The following is a 21,401-nucleotide window of genomic DNA, read 5'->3' on the forward strand; positions in this document are numbered from 1 at the left end:
TTGTTAGTTGTCCACATGATTTTAAATATTATAAAAATATCATTTACATGAGTAAAAATATATATATATATATATATATATATATATATATAGTTTTAATATTCTCATGAGCACAATTTGACCATTTTTGAAATCTACAAAAGATTGAAAAAGGTTGATAAAATTTTTTTTAGACTTTAATTAAAGTTATTATCTATATACATAACTATCTCACACGTCTTCAATATCATAACATATAAAATTTGATTTCTTATCTAAGATATTCGAGGGCCTATCAATCAAGTGTACATATATATTAATCTTTTTTTTAAAAAGAAAATTAAAATTTTTTAAGAAAAGGTTGAGATAAGTTATTCGGAATTTATTTATTTATTTAATTTAATTTTTTTGGCATCATTTGATAGAATCCGGAAATTTAAGGACCATGTCATTTTTATGAATAGTACGCAATGGGGTAAGGGACATCAATGCATCATCCCTCTCCATCCCTATCCCCAATGCTGTGTGACTTTTGACTTCATCTTCGACTCGCCAGCCATTGCTGACCTTTCAGAACTCGCCAGCCATTGCTGATCTTTATCCTCTCCGCTTCCCTTTTGTCCCAATCCCCCAAATCAATCCTACTCCACCCCCATGATATCAATCTCAATTTCCCAAAATTTAAATCCAAAAAAAAAAAAACAATAATATTAATAATAATAATTTCAAATTTGCTTTCCCATTCTTATCGATGCAGAGCTCTCCTCCTCCCGCCGCCCTCAATCCCCGGGCTCCACCGCCCTCCGTCGCCCACTCCCACGTCTTCGACAACTCCCCCTTCTGCTACGTCGTCGCTCTCATCGCTTTCATCAGCGTACCCACTTTAGTTTACGCCTTTTTCTTCAGCATCAGGTGCCCGCGGAACCCCTTCCGCCGGAGATCGGCCCAGCCTTTGGTACCCACCGCCGTCTTCGCCAGGGGCGGAGGCTACGGCCGCCACCTGGACCTACTGTCGCCGGTTAAGTATATGAAGGAGACCCACGTCGCAGACTACGGCAGCGAGTGCCCGGTGTGCCTCTCGCCGTACGCCGACGGCGAACGCGTTCGGCGGCTCAGCTCCTGCAAGCACTCCTTCCACGCTTCTTGTGTTGACATGTGGCTTTACTCTCACTCCAACTGTCCTGTTTGCCGGGCTTCTGTCGCCGTCAACCGCTGCGGTGCGGCGATTTCGGCCGCCGGATATAATGATCTGCATCAAGGTTTGCCGGATTCGAGTACCTTGATTTGAGTGTTTTCAAAAATTGGAAATTCCCTGAAAATTCAAAGAAATTTGTTTTTATTTTATTTTATTTTTTGGGTAGGATTTTAAGGGTTGTTCGGTATGACTATAAAAAATTAAAGAAACGGAAATCAGAAATAAAAATTAAATAACTAAAAATAGAAACAAAAAATTAGGAATTAATAATTGGTTAATATTTATAAAACTAATATAAATTAAAAACTTAATTAAAATACTCATTTTCATCTTTAAATCAAGTAATATTATAAAATATTATTTAAAATAAAATTACAAATAATATATATTAAAAAAATTACGATAATTAAAATAAAATTTATTATAATTATTTTATTTAATTGTTTTATTTTCAAAATTTACTTTACAATAAAAATTTTATTAGGCATGACAATTGGAAAATTATAAAAGTATTTTGTAATTGACATGTAATTTTGGTTTTAATTTAAAAGTGTATAAAATGAATAATTTAATCTAAAAAATTATTTTTAGATATCAGAATTTTTAGTAACAAGTTGTCAAAACAACTGAAAATCATAAAATTTGATTTTTATTTTTTTTAACAAATAGCTGAAAATCGATTATAAAAACTGACAACATAAATAAATACATTTTTATAATTGATTTCTTTAAAAATAAAAACAAAAAATAGAAAATAACAACAATGTCAAACACAACCTAAGAGTTCAACTCATTAGTTGGTTAAAAAAAAATGAATTAGAATGTTCATGTTATTTTATCCCTTTCAATAGTTTTGTGGGTCAATTGTCCGTGTTACTGGATGCAAGTGAATAAATCAATTCATGAGTTAATATCTAATTTTATAAATATTAAAATTTTATGCAAAAGGGTTAGAGTTTGTATTTTTAAATATAGTGAAACTTTTTACAAAGTATTTTCATTTTTCAAAAAGTAAATTTAATACTTACATTTTTTCAGTAAATTACATAGTCCCAAACATAATATCAAAATTGATAGGAGCTACAAATTGAGATTTTGTACGGGAGAAATAAACATTTCCATTACAACCTATGGGGCAAAATCAAACAATTATTATTGTACGATAAATGGGAAAGAAATTAATACAACAAGCTAATTAAATATTTGAATAGGTCAATAAACTAATTATACAACAATATGAATGAATGAACATAAACATGTAATATACTTGCATATTAGCAACCCAACAACTATTTTACTTGATTTTTGGCTAGGATTTCCCATTCTATGCGCAATTGTTCAATAGCTAGCACAAATATACTCCTACATTATAGTCAAAATATTTATAAGATAATGAGCCTAAATTGTCATAATTACTATATAATCTTACATAAGAATTTGTAAGGACTCCCCAAGCATATAAAGATCATGAAATTATGATTTTTTTTTTTATCAAACAATCAAAAGTTTAAGCTTGTGTGGGGAAAGAGAATGAAAGAAAGAAAAGACATTAGTGGGTAGTAATGAATTTATTGAAAAACACTTGGAAGAAAGAAACATGGATGCACATAACATACATAGGAGGGAGGGAGGGTGTGAGGGAGATTCATATGCCTAGCATGTCTCACTAAATCTATTTTGGTCCCTATGATGGCACTAGGGAGTGGGGTTTAAATGTCTCACTAAATCTATTTTGGTCCCTATGATGGCACTAGGGAGTGGGGTTTAAAATAAGTAGTTTGAAAAATTCTATTATTCAAAAGCCTCAATTAACAAATTTGTTATTAAGAAACCTTATTTGAATATAATTAGTTGGTTAACTAAACAAGAAATAAATAAAACTTGACCTGAAATATAAATACACCACCATAGAAGCAAAGAATAATAATAGATTTATAAGCCCCCACGGGCATGATGCGGTGGAAATACATTAGTAAGTAAGAAGGAGTATTGAAGGTTCAACTCCAAGTAGATACACTCACGGAACCAACGGTACTTGTGGATGGCAAGAGTTTATTCTGTCAGCCGGTGGGGACCATGGATGGTGAGGGTTCGCTCTGTGAGCTAGCGAAAACTGTAGATGGTGAGTCTCTGTGAGCCAGCGGGAACCATGAATGGTAATGGAAATGTGTCCCGGGGGTTGGATTGGTCGAACGTCTAACTGATGTACAGAAGTCGTATCCGCATTCCAGACTTTGCCCTAATCAGCGAAAACTGGGGCGAATGACGCTAATTCGTAGGTTTGATGCAAGGAGAAAAAAGTGTATACTAATCCATGGCTAAATTTATAATGAACTCAATCTAAGCCTGACAAACATGTAATATAAAAAAAAAAAAATTTGTTTGAAAGTTAATAGGTGATTTTATAACTGGAACCAAAAAAAGAAAGAAAGATAGACAAGCAAGCAGCTTGTTAATAGGGCATCAAATTACAGATATAACATAGTAGGAAAAAATAGAACTAGAAAAACAAAGAAAATTAACAATATTACGACTCCGAGTTCTTATGCAAGATAGTGAAATCATAAGAATTATATTAGCCTCTTCTTCCATATAAATTTCCTAAATCATAAAAAGAATTAGCCTCTTCTTCCATATAAATTTCCTAAATCATAAAAAGAATTTCCTAGTTCATTTGAATATGGGAAAATAAACTTTCAATTAATATATTTCATACATACTGAAATAAAGAAACTTTAGATACTTGCTGCTTTTATGAACGCAAGTTGTGATATATTTATTGGAAGATTGTTTACAGCCAAACCAATCAAATCATCAAATATAGAAGACTTGATATGTTGGCTAGCATAAAAGATGATGAATAAATGGAGATTCCTGTGGTGGCATATTTTCTAGGAACTGATATGGCAAAACACTAAATCTCTGCAAATTTTATGAAGAAAAAATGTAATATTAAACAACAATTTTGTTGATTTAAAAGTTTTCAATCCAAAAATAGGCATAATTCGTAACAACTTACAAAACTCACAATATCGGGCATCTTTTTTTTTTTTTTTTTATAAAAAGAAAAATATAACGATAATAATTGAATTCCATCTCATATTTGAAGATGGCAAAGTCTAAATATGATAATCAAGAAAGAAACGACGCCCATTGGTTTTTAGTTTTTTTCCTTTTCAAAAATTCCCGAAAGGCTTGAAATTAAACATTTTTATTTGTGTTTTTATTTTTACAAAACTATGCAAAACGGCGAACAAGCTGCTAAATAATTAATAAATATGACGTGATTACAAATTCCACAAATATGCGCACACACACATGCCTAAACACTAAACCAAAATTTCTTTTAAAGAAAGAGACAGACTTGTATATTTATATTGGTATATATATATTCGCAAAACTATCGTCAATATGAACAAAACAAGTAAAGGGACAATGGTGACCTAAACGCTAAGCAAAAATTTCTTTTAAAGAAAGAGTCAAACTTAGATATTTATAGTGGTATAGGTATTTACAAAACTATCGTCAATATGAACAAAACAAGTAGAGGGACAATGTGGGTGAGGGAGGGAAAGGCAATTGATAAATTGGATTTTGATTAGAAAAGGAGAATGAAAAGGATTTCCCCTTGTAAGGATAACCAAATAAAATTAGTGCAAATGGACAAAATTTTATCATTTAGTTGGAAATTAATAAACATATAGTTGAGTAAGAAAGTTAAATGCTTAATTAACCTTTTCAAAGGAGAAGCTAAGAATAAGAATATTATTAGCTCAAGGAAAACAATACAAAATATAATTAGAACATGCAAAAGCTCCTAACACCAAGAATCCTAACTTTAGATACATCTTCAATAATACAAAAAGCAACAAATTCACAATTAGGGACATTATTTTAAAACAAAAAATACATTTATCTAGGCTCCTTTAAATGTGACACACACTAGCAGCAAAGGCCATAAAGCACAAATTTACCTCTAGGCTTGGGCTAAGGTAATTCAACTTTCCATTTCCTCATATAACCAATATTGAAAAGTAAATGTCTTCATTATTCCAACACAGACTTGCAAAAAAAAAAAAAAAATTACAATGTTGATGAACATTAGAATTCTAATATATAGTTTTTATTCTATTCCAAATAGCCAACCACAAAATAAAAGCATGCCTTGAAATACAATGCTTAAACCAGAATGATTTTGTACCTAACCAGCATTTTATCCTAATTCTACAATAGGAGAGAAGTCAATAGCTTCCTAGATTACATAAGAATTTGATATTCTTCTAGGCAATCAATTCATTAGATACTTCTTATGAATGTTTGCTAATGAATAACAAACCGGCAATGAATAGAGAGGGTATAGTGCTGTTATGAATAACCTAATTTTTGGCCTAATTCTTTTCCTAAAGCGATTCAACCTCTAATAAAAAAGATATGCCCTAATTATGCTTCATCTATTCAACAAATTTAGTAATAAGCATAAACACCACGGTTCCACCAAACCCTCATTGCTAATAATGCAATTGACTTTTGCTTCCAAGGGAAGAAGAAGTTCATTATGAACTTAATAAGCCCGAAATCTGTCAATAAGGGGACCAAATAGATGAAAAGTATCAAATAACGAGGAAGTATTTTCTCGATTTTCCAAAAGAATTGAAATGGTGTAAACTTTGCTTCTTATTCCAAGAGCTCTCTTCCATTGTCAAGTACAAATGGGAGGCTCGTCTAACAAGCCTCGAGAGTGAATCTTGCCATATTGTTTAATTCTCAGTTAACTGTCTAACAAAAAATAAGAATTTCCTTTTTCAGCATTGGACATATTGTTCACTGCCATAAGAGATCACTCTTTGATCTGTTGACTTTTTGAGTCTTATCCCATTTTGATAATGACAAATCACAAGCATCTCATTTGTGTCTTAAGCTTATGAATAGATTTATGTTTCAGAAAGTACAAATGGTTGATGCAAAATGGAAGTCATAATGCACTGAAAGAAAGATATCTTTTGGCACATTCCATGGCAAATTGAAGAGCAAAGCTTGAAGACATATATTTTTAAGTTGTAATGTTTTTAGATTTCATTTGTACATGCATGATTCAATTGATTTGATAAGAAGCTCACTAATGACTATAGATTGACCTTAGGATCTCAAGTTTTCATGAAAAATTTTTTTATTAAAAATGATAAACTAATTCAAAAGGTTTGAAATGGTTTTGAACTTGAAAAATGGCTGAAACTCATTTTCATAAGGGGTTCAGTCAACTGGATGAATAGCTCGTTCGACCGAAGTTCTTCAGCTTATGATCCAACAGACCGGATCATAAGGTCAGTCGACTGAAATGCGCAAAAATAGAAAATCACCATGGGTTCAATCAACCGAACCTCAATTCAATCAACTGGATCTCTCAGTTTTCATAGGGACATAGTTTCCCTTAGAGACAATCCTCCACACCTTCCAATCAGTATTCTGAAGGTAGATGCGCATCCTCTGTTTCCAGAAGGTGTAATTAACACCACTGAAAATAGGAGGTCGTGTGGAAGATGGTCCCTCAGGGAAAGGGGTCACAGAACTATGAGTCATATGTGATCTTTTTACAAAATAACAACTAGTCTATGCTATGTGGCTCTGATACCAATTGTTAGCTTTACCGTGATCTCAAGAGGGGGGGTGAATTGGTATTTTTAAATTTCTATCCCCTATGTATTCCTCCTAACAGCAATATGTTCACAACCCTATAGTCAATCTAGTGCAAGTAATATTAGAGATTAATTAAAGCAGTTTAATATGTTACACATGCACCAGAAAGCAGTAATGAACAGGGTAACACACAGATATGTTATCGAGGTTCGGCCAACTGCCTACGTCCCCGCCTTGGCTAACCAGTACAAGGATTATCACAATAACTTGCTCACTTAAATGGGTGGAGCGGCACCTATACAAACCAAGTCAAATTAACACAAGGCTAACCTCAACCTTAACCAAGTCAATTAGCACAGGGCTAACCTCAACCTTTACACCAATCCTTATCGGGTTGGATTACTGCCCCCTCAGGCCACGCCTAGAATCTCTCAGATATACAATCAAAAGGTACAATACAAGAGTTCTTTCACGTAAAGCAGATTTGTACCACAGATGCACACAATCACAAATACCACAGATGATTTAAAATGTAAGCTTAGTGTGGTCTAACCAGTTTAACTCTTAAAGATATTTTCTATCAGTGTAGTGAGTACGTGAGAGTATCAATACAGTCTGTGTATTTCAAAATGTTTCAATCAAATGTGTTCACATAGAATATCAACCAAGCCTCAAAAATATCACTCAGTAGAATATCTCTATCACATGAATATGTATATGCTTGGATTTCAAAATAGATAATCTTTGTATTCAACAATTGATATATACTTGAATAAATATTGCCACAAAGACTAATATATCAAATACAAATATTTTTTCACAAATAGTTCAATAAAGATTTCACAAGATATTTGAGTGAGTTTGAAAATATTTTTGCAAACTAAAAACAAATACAAAACTTCCTAAGATATTGCAACGAAGATGCAATACTCAGAAGCTTGGCAATGTCTTCTTAGGATAGGCTTATGAGAAAAGCCCCGTAAGAATACTTAAGTAATGCTCTCAAGAAAATCAATTCAAACAATCAAAGAATGAGTGCAAACTTATCAACACAATTACTCAATCAACTTACAAAGGCTTTTGGCAATGGAAGAAAGTAAGTATGAGTGGATTTGGCAATAATATGAGAAGTAGGATGTATTTAGCTTGAGAGAGAATTTTTGAATATATTTTCTAATCAATCCTTAATTCTCCCAAATGATGGAATATATATAGACATACCGAAGTTTTTGACCGCTGGGGACCTATTAGGGTTTGTTAGAAAAGTTTAATGATGTTTAAAAAATTTTAACCCTGTTTAGAAATTTTAACTGCGATAAAAAAATTAGGTGCAACCCGAGAGGTCTGGTGGACCAGATTAGTTTCGATCGACCAGGACTCATATGGTTCAGTTGACTAGGGGACTTTTGAACTGAGGGCTCAGTCGACCAGTAGAGGGCGATTTTTCAATATTACGAGGTTCAGTCGACCAAGCCATTTTAAACTAGCTGCTTGGGTTGACCAGACCGCTGGAAATTTTCCCAAGGACCCTCGGTCGACTAGGTGGTTGGAGTACAAAAATGGTTTGGTCGACCAGATGGTCAAAATATTGACCAAAGAGGGTTTCGGTTGACCGGGGCTTTTTGAACTACCTAGTTCGGTCGACCAGGGCCTTGGTCAACTGTTGACTAAAGCCTGGTTCGATCAACCAGGGCAGAATGAACTACCTGGTTCGGTCGACCGAAAGTGCACAAAGTGTGTCTTTCGGTTCCATTTTGAAACATTGAAGCCCTATTCAAGTGTCTAACATACATATGTGCAAGTGTGAGTGTCTTAGGGTCACTTGGGGTCCAAATTAAAGACACCAAAAAAGTTCGGTGTTGGTCGACCGAACCCTAAGATCTTTCTACGGTCACTTTCAGTTCGTATTTGGTTTGAGCTTACAAAATGAACCATGCATGTGATGTGTGTGCTTATTACAAACCAAATACCCTAATTACTATTACAGACAAATTTCACTACAAAAAAAAAATATTACAATCAAGAGCAAGAATTTGTCTTCAAGCTTTGAGTTTCACTTTGCCATTAATGATCTACTAATATAAACCTGCATAAGAACTAGATATTCATTAAATACAAGAGTATTTGTCATTTATCAAAACCGTGCGTGACCTATAAGGTCAAAAAATAAACTAATTCAAAAGGTTTGAAATGGTTTTGAACTTGAAAAATGGCTGAAACTCATTTTCATAAGGGTTTCAGTCAACCGGATGAATAGCTCGTTCGACCGAAGTTCTTTAGCATATGATCCAACAGACCGAATCATAAGGTCAGTCGACTGAATTGTGCAAAAATAGAAAATCACCATGGGTTCAATCAACCGAACCTCAGTTTAGTCGACTGGATCTCTCAAGTTTCGCCAATAAAAATCCAAAAACGGCTATATTCTCAAAGATAAAATATATTTTAATGCCCAATGGTCTCATACAACCGTATTTTTCTTTTGCTTGTAAATACAAGGCCAAAATAGTTGGAGAACACTTTTCAATCATTCTTGATCTATCTTGAAATATCTTTGATCATCTTGAGAGCATTCTTGAATATCTTTTTATTATTGAACATTATTTTCACATCATTTTGAAAGTTCTCCTACTCTTGTTTTCAAAAAAAAAAAAATACATTTAGAGAAAACTTCTGATCTACTTTGAACATCCTTGAATCAGTAAACTCATAATCATCTTTTATACATAATCTTCAAAGTTCTCCTACTCTTGGTTTTGAAAACACATTTGAGAACATTACCATACTCTTTTGAGCTTCAACTTCCAAATCATTGAGAGTGCATTAGATTGATTTGTATTTGTACTAATTAGCCCTTGGAGGAGTATCCATTGTACACAAATCTTATTTCCATTTGTTTCTTTGTGGTTTGGGTTTTGAATTGTGTCGAGTGAAGGTATATCGCTTGGAGAGCTATCTCCGCCTAGAATGAGAGATCATGGATTGTAGTGGCAGCTTTGCCCTGGTTTAAAGGAGCAAGATAGTGGAAATCTTCAAGCGGTTGTCTTGAGGCAAGGACATAGGCAGATATAGCCGAACCTTGTAAATCACGTTGTCGTTTTCTCTAACTCTACACTCTTTAAATTTCCACACGTGTATGGTTATATTTATATTGTTATGAATGTTGTACATGCTTAAAATTTAATTTTGATATTGATTGGGAATCGGCTAAATAGTTTATCTAATTTTTAAATACCCAATTCACCCCCCCCCCTCTTGGGATAACACCAATCCTAGCATGATCCTTAGTCCAAAATTTATGAGTCATAAATTATCAATCAAAACCATTTAACTAAAATGCATTTTCCAACAATTACATTCAAATTGAGGTAAGTCCATGACGTAAATACAATACTATTGGAAGCAAAATAAGGTTCACTCACAATTCAAACATGGCCTTCCCTTAAACCTCAAAGAAGGCTCTTCCTTAGAAGAGAAGGTAAGTCTCTCATGTCCCCTAAACTCTCTAACATTTTAGATAGTAGTTTGGGAGGCCATTTGTAACGACCCAAAAAAAAGAAAAAATAATATGCAGGGAAATGTAAAAATAAATAATAAATAAATAAAAAATAAAAAATAATTATTTATTAAATTATATAATATAATATATTAATATATTATATTATATTAAATTATAAGTTAAGTTTCCTGAGAATTCAAGAAACTTAAGGAATTCAGTTTGAGGGATGCAGGAAGCTTCTCTACGCTCTCTTTCTCTCTCTCTTGCTCTCGTCACTCTCTCTCCTTTCTCTCTCCCTCTCTCTCTTCTCGATTTTCTCGGCCTAAAATGTGCTGATTGGAGAATGAAAAATACCCTTGGGTTCCATTCTACGCCACCAACATTTTCACTGGAGTGGATTCATGATTTGGGCACCGTAGGCACCACTCCTAGGATAAGGTAAATTCTCACTCTCTCCTCAATTTTTCCTTAAATTTTCAATCAAATTGACTATCGAACACCACCACAGGGTCTTCGGTTCGATCCTCGTCACGTTAGTCGGAGTATATTTTTGATTTGGGGGTCTTAGGCACCACTCCAAGGCTAAGGTGAAGAGCACAAATTATGTCTATTATTTAATAAATTCAATTGGTTAAATTATAATATGGGATTATTAAATTGGAGAATTTGATTATAGCAAATTTTTGGGAAACATTTTGGAATTAAGTTAAATTTCAGGGATTTGATTAAATTAGATTTATAATAATATTTTGGAATTAGATTAACTGCAGGTATTTGATCCAATTGGTATTTAATATGTTAGAAAATAAATTTAAAAGTAGCAAGCGGGTCAAACCCGCGGTTTTAGAATTTAATCGGTTAATGGGAAAGTGTGGGTTTAGGAAATATTAAAATAATTGTAATTCTGGGATGTAGTTGATTGAATTGAGGAAACGTGAATTTCAGGGTTTTGATTTTTGAATGTTGTGGGGCTGAATTTAAGGTTGTTAGTAGGCCTCTCAGTAAGTCAGGTAAGGAAAATAAATTATAACAGTTATTTTGAGAACTACTCGTTGAATTAATACGTGAAAATGGGAATATGATATTTTTCCTGAAATTATTATGATACGAATATCAGATAAAATTGTGTGGCATATGATTATATTGAATTGTGATGTTTTGGGATTTAAAATATGGGAAATAATGAAAATTGGTAAATAAAATTGTTTTATTGAGAATGATGAATTATGTTATACTAACGTGTATTTTATTGGGAAGTGATTGAATATGAAATATGAATATAGAAATGTTTTCTATGATAAATGAGGAAGTATGAAATGATGATATGTTTTATTGAGAAATGTTGAAATACGTGAAATGGAATATATATTGAAATGTGAATACCGCAATGTGAATATTGCAATGTGAATACTGAAATGTGAATATTGTAACATGAACATTGCAATATGAATAATGGAATGTGAATACTGAATTGTGAAAATAGAAACGTGGAAATGAAAACCATGTTAGACTGGAGTATTTCTGAAAGCATGGTACCGTTGCTAGTGGGATGATAAGTACAACCACACGGTCTTGTGGAGAGTGTGGTGTGACAGTTGATTGAGCCAATGGGAAGGGTAGTTTTGCCCCCTGGGTCCGAACCAGGGATAGGCAGGTCAATTGTACTACAAACAAATTGATGGATTTTTTATTTTGATCTAACCGGATAGGCCAGCCGCTATTTAGATTCAATCTTCGAGTCGCACCACCCTGACCATGGGGGGAAGCACGGCGTGGAGAATATCCTTAGGGCAGCTATGAGTTACAAACGACACGTGGATGAGTTACCGTGGACACTCATGAGCTAGAATGTGAAATGAGAAATGAGAAATGAAAGAGTGTGAGTTTAATTACATAAATAATTAGGCGAAATAAAACTCTCCACCTGAGGGCCTACTGAGTAAGGTGAGTGCCCTGATAAGTATCTATTTTAGCCACACCCGAACTATTCAGGCAAGGTTGTTTTTAAGTCCGATCCCTGTTCTAATGCTGACAAAGCACATATTTCTTATATGTGTATTTAGCATGTGAACATGTTCATTAATTTAACACATACATAAGGAAACAGTGATGGAAGCTTGTAGGACTTAAAGCCTATACGATCAAGTGCATTCCATGAAGTCAGAAGAGCAAAAAGACAAAAAAATACATTTATTTCTTATTGAAATTGCATTTATTTTTATTATTTGGTCTGTAATAACTACATACATCCTACATGATATATCTTAGTGCTCAGATAGGACCATATATTAACCGTAGGGAAATCAAATGACCATACACAGACTTCGGTCGACCGACGCTAGATTTTTAGGTTTAATTGAAAAGCCTTGGCCGTAGACTAACCATAGGTCCCCATGCATCACACTTACAATTATAGGGACAAATCTTATGAGGGCAATCTAAACCTAACTTGAATTTTGAAAGGAGTTCGGGCGACCGAACTCTAAAGTTCAAAATAGGTTTGGGCGATTGAATGGTTGACAAGTCAAAAAATGACTTGGGTCGGCGACCAAATAGAAATGCACTAAACTTCCTCGGTTGATCGAACTCCTAAAGTCACTTTTTCCACCTTCCCTGGGTGCCCGAATTTCATGTTCAAAATACCCTCGAGCGACCGAACTAAGAGGTCTGGTAGACCAAACTTACGTTCAGGCGACCGGACCTCGGGACATTTTGAAAATCCCGTTGTTCATCCACCCGAACAATTTTTTAGGCACCCGAACTTCAAAAATTACTTTTCGGGTGACCAAACCTATAGCTCGGTCAACCGAAACTCTCGGGTTGGCCAATTTTTACCAAAGGTAATTAAGGGCAATTGAGGTTAAAAATTGATTAAACATTTTTAATAATACCCAACGTGTCCCAACGATCATATTTTTCGTAAAAACTATATATACCCCTTCATTTGTCAAAATTAGCAACTTTGATTCGCAAATTTTTTCTCTCTAATTTATCCTAATCAAAGTTCTCCCAAAACATATTTCTATTGCAAAATCTTTTTAGGGTTATATTTTATACTCTCCATTCTCTTCCATTCATTATTTTGAAAATATTTTTGAAGAGAACATTTTATTTTGGGAATTTATTTTTGTATCTATACTTTCATAGAAAAAGTTTTATATTGCAAAAATCATTTGAAAAACAAAAACCTTAGGTTCTCCTGTTATTCCTTGAAAAATATTTTTTTAAGAGAATATTTTATTAGGGTCCAAATCTTTGAAGTATATATTATATACATTTTCTTCAAAGATTGAAAATATCACTTTGAGAAAAGTACCCTTACTCCCTAAGCATTATTTCATATCATTGGAGTGTTTATTTTTTATGAGCTTAATATGTACATCCATGTTTGTATTTTCAAGAAGCATTATCTTGTACAAAATATTTTTAATTGTATCGGTTGGATTCAGCCTGGAATTGAACTGGGTAGTCGCAACCTTGTAAGTGAGACTGGTTCTATTTAACCCAAAAATTGAACTAGGGAGTCTCAACCCTGTAAATGAGACCGGTTCGGTTTAGCCCAAAAATTGAACTGGAATTTTTCTCGCCTCGTAAGGAGAGGATGTAAATGACTTCCGCTCTACCCGTTTAAGTGAACAGATTTAGTGGAATTCTTGGGAGGTATGTCCAAGGTAGGGACATAGGCTAGTTTGGCCGAGCATCAATAACAAATATCTTGTGTCGCTCTCTTCCTATCTCATTTAAATTACTGCACTTTAAATTCAGTATGTGTATGCCTATTTATTAACTGTTATATTATTTGCATGCACATTTTTATTTTAAATGAGATTTGTTGCACACATGTATGTCTGCACTCACAGTTCAATTATTTCATATACACGTTTGCATTATGAATGAGATATGATTTGTGGTGAATTAATGAAATGTTTCATTAACTGAAAAGTTTTAAAAACTCAATTCCCCCCCCCCCTCCTCTTGGAAATACACCAAAGTCAACAAGGGTTACAAACAATATCAGAGCAGAGGGGAGCTACATATATGGGCGTGTAATCTCCCCTATCCTCGAGAACTTTCACTAATAAATATGGGTTGCATATGCATGAATTTAACTCCCCCTGTGATGCACTTAATGTCCTAATTTTTTCACACACATTTGGTCCCAAGCTCGGGTTAAGGAGGAGGGTTGCGTTAGGTAGCTGACAGCGAATGTAAAATTTGTCAGATCACTATGATATGAATCCTTACTGAATATTTGCTGGGGCATCCCCTACGAGCGACGCATTGCACTTGAACCACTTGGGTGTAGCGAAAAGTGAGTGAGGGTGGGCTAGGTCGTCGCCCCAAAGTGACGCGCCGTGTCGGTGCCAGGGTACGGTGTCAAATATGCAATGGTTCCTGCATCATTTTGGATGTGGGAAAGTAAAGACGTTAGTTCAGGAAACTAGGATTAGATTAGCAACTTGGAATATAGGGACACTAACGGGTAAAAACATGGAAATTGTGGATATAATGATTAGAAGAAGAATTAATATAATTTGCCTTAAAGAAACTAAGTGGGTGGGGGAGAAAGTTAGAGAAATCGATAAATCAGGATTTAAACTTTGGTACACTAGAAAAGAAAAATATAAGAATGGAGTAGGCATTATTATAGACAAAAACTTAAAAGATAACGTTGTGGATGTAACTAGAGTAAGGGATAGAATTATAAAAATCAAGATGGTATTAGGACAAGAGATAATAAATATCGTTAGTGCTTATGCTCCTCAAGTTGGCTTAGCAGAAAATGTTAAGAGACAATTTTGGAAAGATATGGATAGTATTATACAAGGCATACAAGGGACTAAGAAAATATTTATAGGAGGAGATCTAAATGGACACGTTGGAAGAGATAATAAAAATTATGAGAGGATACATTGAGGATATGGATATGGAGACAAAAATGAGTATGGGGAGATAATCCTAGACTTTGTTATGTCATACGATTTTAGTATAATAAATACTTGCTTTAAGAAGAAGAATACTTAATAACCTTTAAAAGTGGACAAAATAGAAGTCAAATAGATTTTTTTTTTTTTAACTAGGAGGGTAGATCGTTCATCATGCAAGGATTGTAAAGTTATTCCAGGTGAAAGCCTAACCACACAACATAGAGTCTTAGTGTTAGATATATGTATTAAAAATGAAAAAAAAAAAGGATAAAATAAACCAGTATAGGAGAACTAGATGGTGGATCCTAAAAGGAGAAAATATAATAAAATTTAAAGATAAAATGATCAAAGATGGGTATTGGATCTTAGAGGATGGGATAAATACAAATATTCTTTGGAATAGATTAGCTAGCTCTATTAAAAAGATAGTAAAAGTGATTTTAGGTGAATTAAGGGGAAGATTCTCGAATAGCAAAGAAAGTTGGTGGTGGGATAAAGATGTACAAAAAATCATAAAGATAGAAAATTTAGTATAAAACGTGGCAAAAATGTAGAAACAGAGAACTTTGAAAAATATAAGGAAGCAAGAATAGATGCAAAAAGGGCCGTTAGTGAAGCTAAATATAGATCATTTAATAGTTTGTATGATAGATTAGGTACAAAAGAAGGGGAAAGAAATATATTTAAACTTGTTAAAGGTAAAGAAAGGAAGAGCAAGGAATTCGAAAATGTAAAATGTATAACAAGTGAGGATGATATTGTCTTGGTTAAGGACAAAGATATTAAAGAAAGATGGTGAAGTTACTTTAGTAAGTTGTTTAATGAAAACCAAATAGAAGGCTTAAACTTAGAATTGTTAAATGAGGAAAAAACTAAAAATATAAGATTTATTCGCAAAATTAGAGTTAACGAAGTTAAGTTTGCACTAAAAAAGATGCAAAATGGGAAAGCTACGGACTACATAACATCCCAATTGAAGTTTGGAAATGCTTGGGTGATAACAAAATTATATGGTTAACTAATTTATTTAATACAATTGTAAAAACTAAGAAGATGTTAGATGAATGGAGGAAAAGCACTTTAATACCTATATACAAAAATAAAGGAGATATTCAAAATTGTAATAATTATCGTGGAATTAAACTTATGAGTCATACGATGAAACTATGAGAAATAGTGGTTGAACAAAGATTAAGGTTAGAAATGAAGATCTCAGAAAATCAATTTGGTTTCATACCTGGGAGATCTACCACAGAAGCTAGTTATCTTTTAAGAAGATTAATGGAAAAGTTTAGGGAAAAGAAGAGGGACTTGCATATGATATTTATTGACCTTAAGAAAGCATATGATAAGATACCTAGGGAAGTTCTATGGTGGGTTTTAGAAAAAAAGGGTGTATGTTGTAGGTATACCGATGTCATTAAGGATATGTACGATGGAGTAATGACTAGTGTAAGGACTATAGATGAAGAAACTAAAGAATTTCCAATTACCATAGGTGTACATCAAGGATCTGCTTTGAGTCCTTATCTTTTTACTTTAGTGATGGACCAATTGACTAAGAATATACAAAAGGAGGTTCCATGGTGCATGTTGTTTGCAGATGACACTGTATTAATTGACGAAACTAGGGATGGAGTAGAGGCTAAGTTAGAATTATGGAGAGAAGCTTTGGAATCTAGAGGATTTAGGATAAGTAGAAATAAAACAGAATATATGAAATGTAATTTTAGTAATGATAGGAGGAATATTGGAGACAAAGTTAAACTTGATGATGAAAAAATAAATAGCACTTGTAGATTTCGATACCTTGGATCTATTATGCAAGCTGAAGGAGAAATTGAAGATGATGTAATGTATAGAGTTAAAGTAAGTTGGGTAAAATGGAGAAGTGCTTCAAGTGTGCTATGTGATCCCTAAACCCTTAAAATTGAAAAGGAAGTTTTATAGGACAGCTATAAGACCAGTTATGTTATATGGATCAGAATGTTGGGCGATGAAGAAACATAATATCCAAAAAGTAAAATTTGCTGAGATGAGAATGCTTAGATGGATGAGTGGTATAACATTGAAAGATAAATTAAGGAATGAACATATTCGTGGTAAGTTAGGTGTAGCTCCTACAGAAGATAAGATAAGGGAGGGACGACTCAGATGGTATGGGCACTTGCAGTGTAGGTCTTATAGTGCACCTGTGAGGAAGAGTGACTTAGTTACTGTGGGGGGCAGTAGAACGGGTAGGGGTAGACCTAAAATAACTTGAGAGGAGATAGTGAGTAAGGATTTAATATCCTTGAATCTATAAAAAAAAAAATGGTCCAAAACCGCATAAATTGGCGGAAAATGATTCATATAGCTAACCCCACTTAATGGGACTAAGGCTTGATTTTGTTGTTTTTGTTGTTTATATGCATAAATTTGAGAAATGGAATAAAGCATATAAACGATTGTGTTTTATATCTATGTGATTATGAATATGAATTTGTATATTTTTCTCAGATGATATTATCACTGAAATGAGTATATTATGATATAACGAAACTCATATTGTCACACACTGTAAATAATATATTTCATCTTACTGAAATGTGTCTCACCCAAATATCTAATATTTCAGGAAACCGTGACAGACTAGGTTATAAAGCTCTGTGATAGAGGGGAGCTGGTACCCTGATAGCCAGGGTGAGTGTTTTGTTTAGGGATATATGATTCCTAGTGTATATATTGTGGGTTTTTTGGGATATGAATGGTTGTATAGAACTCTGGGTATTTGTATTTTGGATGGTTTGTAAATATTGACTTTCCCTGTTAGGAATGTGTGTATATGATGAACTAATTACCTTTTACCCCACTTTGGGTTGGATTATGTTTAAATTGTATCAGAGTTTTTGACATGACTGATGTTTGATTAATATCTATTATTTATTAAAGAAGAAAAAAATGGTATAAAAATCGGGGCGTCACAGTTTGATATCAGAGCCTAGGTTGCTAGGTTCTACTAACTTTAGTAAACATCGGAATACAATACTAGAGTATAAGAATGGATTGTGAGGAGAATAGGAGATGGGTAGATTGAGATATGAGTTAGTGATTGTTAAAGGAGGAGATTGGGAATTTAGGGTTCTATCTTGCAACCTAGAAGCAAGAGTTCCGTGGTTGTTTCTGTGATTTTCCTGGAGTGAAGACTTCAGGAAAACCATAGTAAACTATCACTGGGTCTTGTTTCTGAGTGGTAGGACTTAATCTTAAATTGGGAATAAGGATGTTAATTTGATTGATAGTAAACGGATATTTTACGATTCTTAGTTGGATAAATGTACTAGTTATTTTATGAAGTTAGGGTCTTTAGACTATTTTGTTCTATTTCCAAGGAAATTTTGGCAAACCCTTCGATAGTTTTGTTTCTTAGGAGAGGGACTAGAACTTGAGATATTAGTTGGTTAGGTAGGTTATAATTTCGATGTGTTAGCTCTGGTGTATTCCCAAGTGGGAGGGGGGTGAATTGGAATTTTAAAATTTATTCCTAGGTTTAGCTAATCTAATAGCAGTATATTCGCAACCTAGGATTTGTCTATACAATTCCAAATGCGTAGATAAATATAACGTTTGAAAATTAAATCATGAGTGACATTCACAATATAACATACACGTGTGATAGATAAATTATGGAAAAATAAAATGCACACACGATATGTTATCGGGGTTCGGCCAACTGTGCCTATGTCTCTGCCTCCAGCTTGCAAGCTCGAGGATTCCACTAATGCTCACTTAACAAGTGGAGCGGCACTGATTACAATCAGGTCAATTAAAGGGGCTGACCTCAACCAACACGCCTTACCAGGATGGCGCACCTAACTTTCCTAGCTGGGTCTAAGCTAGTCCGGGACTATTTACTAGAGCTAGTCTCCCTCTTCAGGCCCATGCCTAGAAAACAATAAATTTGAAATACAATTTTTTCATACAAGGAAATGCTTCTTAGACAAGCTAATATGTACCAATATAATTAACACACTACCAAATGATAAGATATGATAAGCTCAGTGCAGCCTTAGTGTCTACTCTCAAATCAATCCTAATAATGCAATCAATACGTGAAAGTGTAAGTGAGATGATCTTTATGTCAAAATAATATTCTCAATCACAATGCACTAGAAAAGACCACAAGTATACTCCAAATATCTCAACAGAAGTTTTTTATCAAAGTAAACCACAAGAGATATTCAACAATGGTTTGTAAAAATAGTTATTTGATCTTTGTATTAAAATGATGATCTTAATCAAGGGTATAGCAACAAAGATCTTTTAACACTCAAGCAAATATCTCAAAATATATATTTCTTAAATATAAGTACAAGAGATATTTTGAAAATGAATTGTAAAATATTTTAGCAATCAAAATCCAATGTGAACTCGTTGAGTATTGCAATGACAATGCAAAACTTAAAGGCTCAATGAAGTATTCCTAGGGAAGACTTATTAACAAAGTCTCCTAGGGAAACTTCAAGCTTAGCTTTCTAATAAAATAATCTCAATCAACAAGAACAAGAGAGAACTTAAGCCTATTGAGAAGAACACTTAATCACACTTACAAAGTAATTAAGCAATAAAATATGATAAGAATGAGTGTAGGAGGCTCAAAAATGAGTATAGGAGATTTTTGAAGGGGTATATATAGACTTCCCCTTGATTATAGCCGTCCAGGACACATAGGGATTTATTATAAATGTTTTAAAATAATTTAACCAAATTATCCCTATTTTATTATTTTAACCGCCATAAAAATTTAACCAACTGAGTTGTGCAAGTTCGGTTGACCGAGCAAGTTTTGAACTAAAAGTTCGGTTGACTGAACATAGTGTCCCAAAGGCGACTTTTCTTTTCTGCGCGGTTCGGTTGACCGTGAGGTTTTGAAATAAGTAGTTTGGTCAACTAGACCATTGGTCAGACACACGTGGGAACTCGGTCGACCAGGTGGCTGACTTACAATTTGGGCTCGGTCGACTATATGGTCAAATGGTTGACTCGGAGGAAGTTCGATGGACTGGATAGAATGAACTAGACATGACTCGGTCGACCGGGAAGTGGTCAAATAGTTGACCAGGTGACTGGTTCGGTCAACTGAAAAATATGAACTTGTGAAGTACGGTCGATCAAACATGCATTTTAAGTGTATTTCAGTTCTATTTGCTTATATGATCACCTTTTCCATATAACCGTGTGTGTGTGTGTGTGTGTGTGTGTGTGTGTGTGTGTGTGTGTGTGTATGAGTGTCCTATAGTCATTTTAGGTCTTTTTAAGGACACCAAAAAAATCCGACGTCGGTCAACCGAAGGGTGCCCTACGGTCATTTGGTTTCCTTATGGTCATTTAAGCTTATCTACCCTATCATGTAGGTAAAACATTGATTATTACAGACCATTTTCCCTAATTACTATTACAAACCCAAATTGAATAATAATGAATTACAATACAAAATGATCTTTAGGGTCTTCATGCTTTTCTTCATGTGTCATCAAAGTATCTGCGAATATAGACCTGCACACAAACTTGATAGCCATCAATTACCAATATTTGTCATTATCAAAATTGGGATATGACCCATAGGGTCAACAATCTCTCCCTTTTTTATGATGACAAATACAACATGCAAAAAGTGGGTATAGCCTAGAAAGACTCCCCCTAACAATATGCATAATGTAAAACAAACATATTTCAATGTAGATATTTTTTTAAAAGTTCTACTACCCAATTTTTGCCTTATCTCTATCATCCCCTTTTGGCAATAGCAAAAAGGACTAAAAACATAAATAGACAAAGACATTGGGTATGAATCATTTAAATACACAATAAGATTTAGAAAAAATTTAAAAATTTTGGCAGCATGCCGTTTGAAATTAGAACATTTTCCCAAAAATACTTGTATGAAAATGACCTATTTTGAATTTTAAGATCTAACAATTTATTCACAACTACTCAACTCAAACAGTTCTAGTATGATCAAGACATAAAATGTAAATAGAATCATTATCATGCAATAGATATGAGAATTATGTATTGCAAAACATAACCAAATTCACAGAGCATGAAATATAGCAATGAAGCACACAAACTGTATAACTGGTCATTAAAAGATTTAAATGACATGAAAAACAGAAATAGACCATAA

At 33.7% G+C, this 21,401-nt stretch overlaps 1 protein-coding gene across 1 annotated transcript; it reads left to right on the forward strand.

Annotated features, from left to right (window-relative positions):
* The first annotated feature begins 514 nt into the window (after window positions 1-514).
* On the forward strand, window positions 515-17,887 carry LOC131159748 (RING-H2 finger protein ATL33-like). Its single transcript, XM_058114903.1, has 2 exons — window positions 515-1,238; window positions 17,853-17,887. Exons 1-2 carry the CDS (start codon window positions 731-733, stop codon window positions 17,885-17,887), a joined length of 543 nt encoding a protein of 180 aa, XP_057970886.1. The 5' UTR covers window positions 515-730.
* The last annotated feature ends 3,514 nt before the right edge of the window (window positions 17,888-21,401 follow it).

Source organism: Malania oleifera, chromosome 7 (genome assembly GCF_029873635.1).
Source record: "Malania oleifera isolate guangnan ecotype guangnan chromosome 7, ASM2987363v1, whole genome shotgun sequence".
NCBI classification, from domain to species: Eukaryota; Viridiplantae; Streptophyta; class Magnoliopsida; order Santalales; family Ximeniaceae; genus Malania; species Malania oleifera.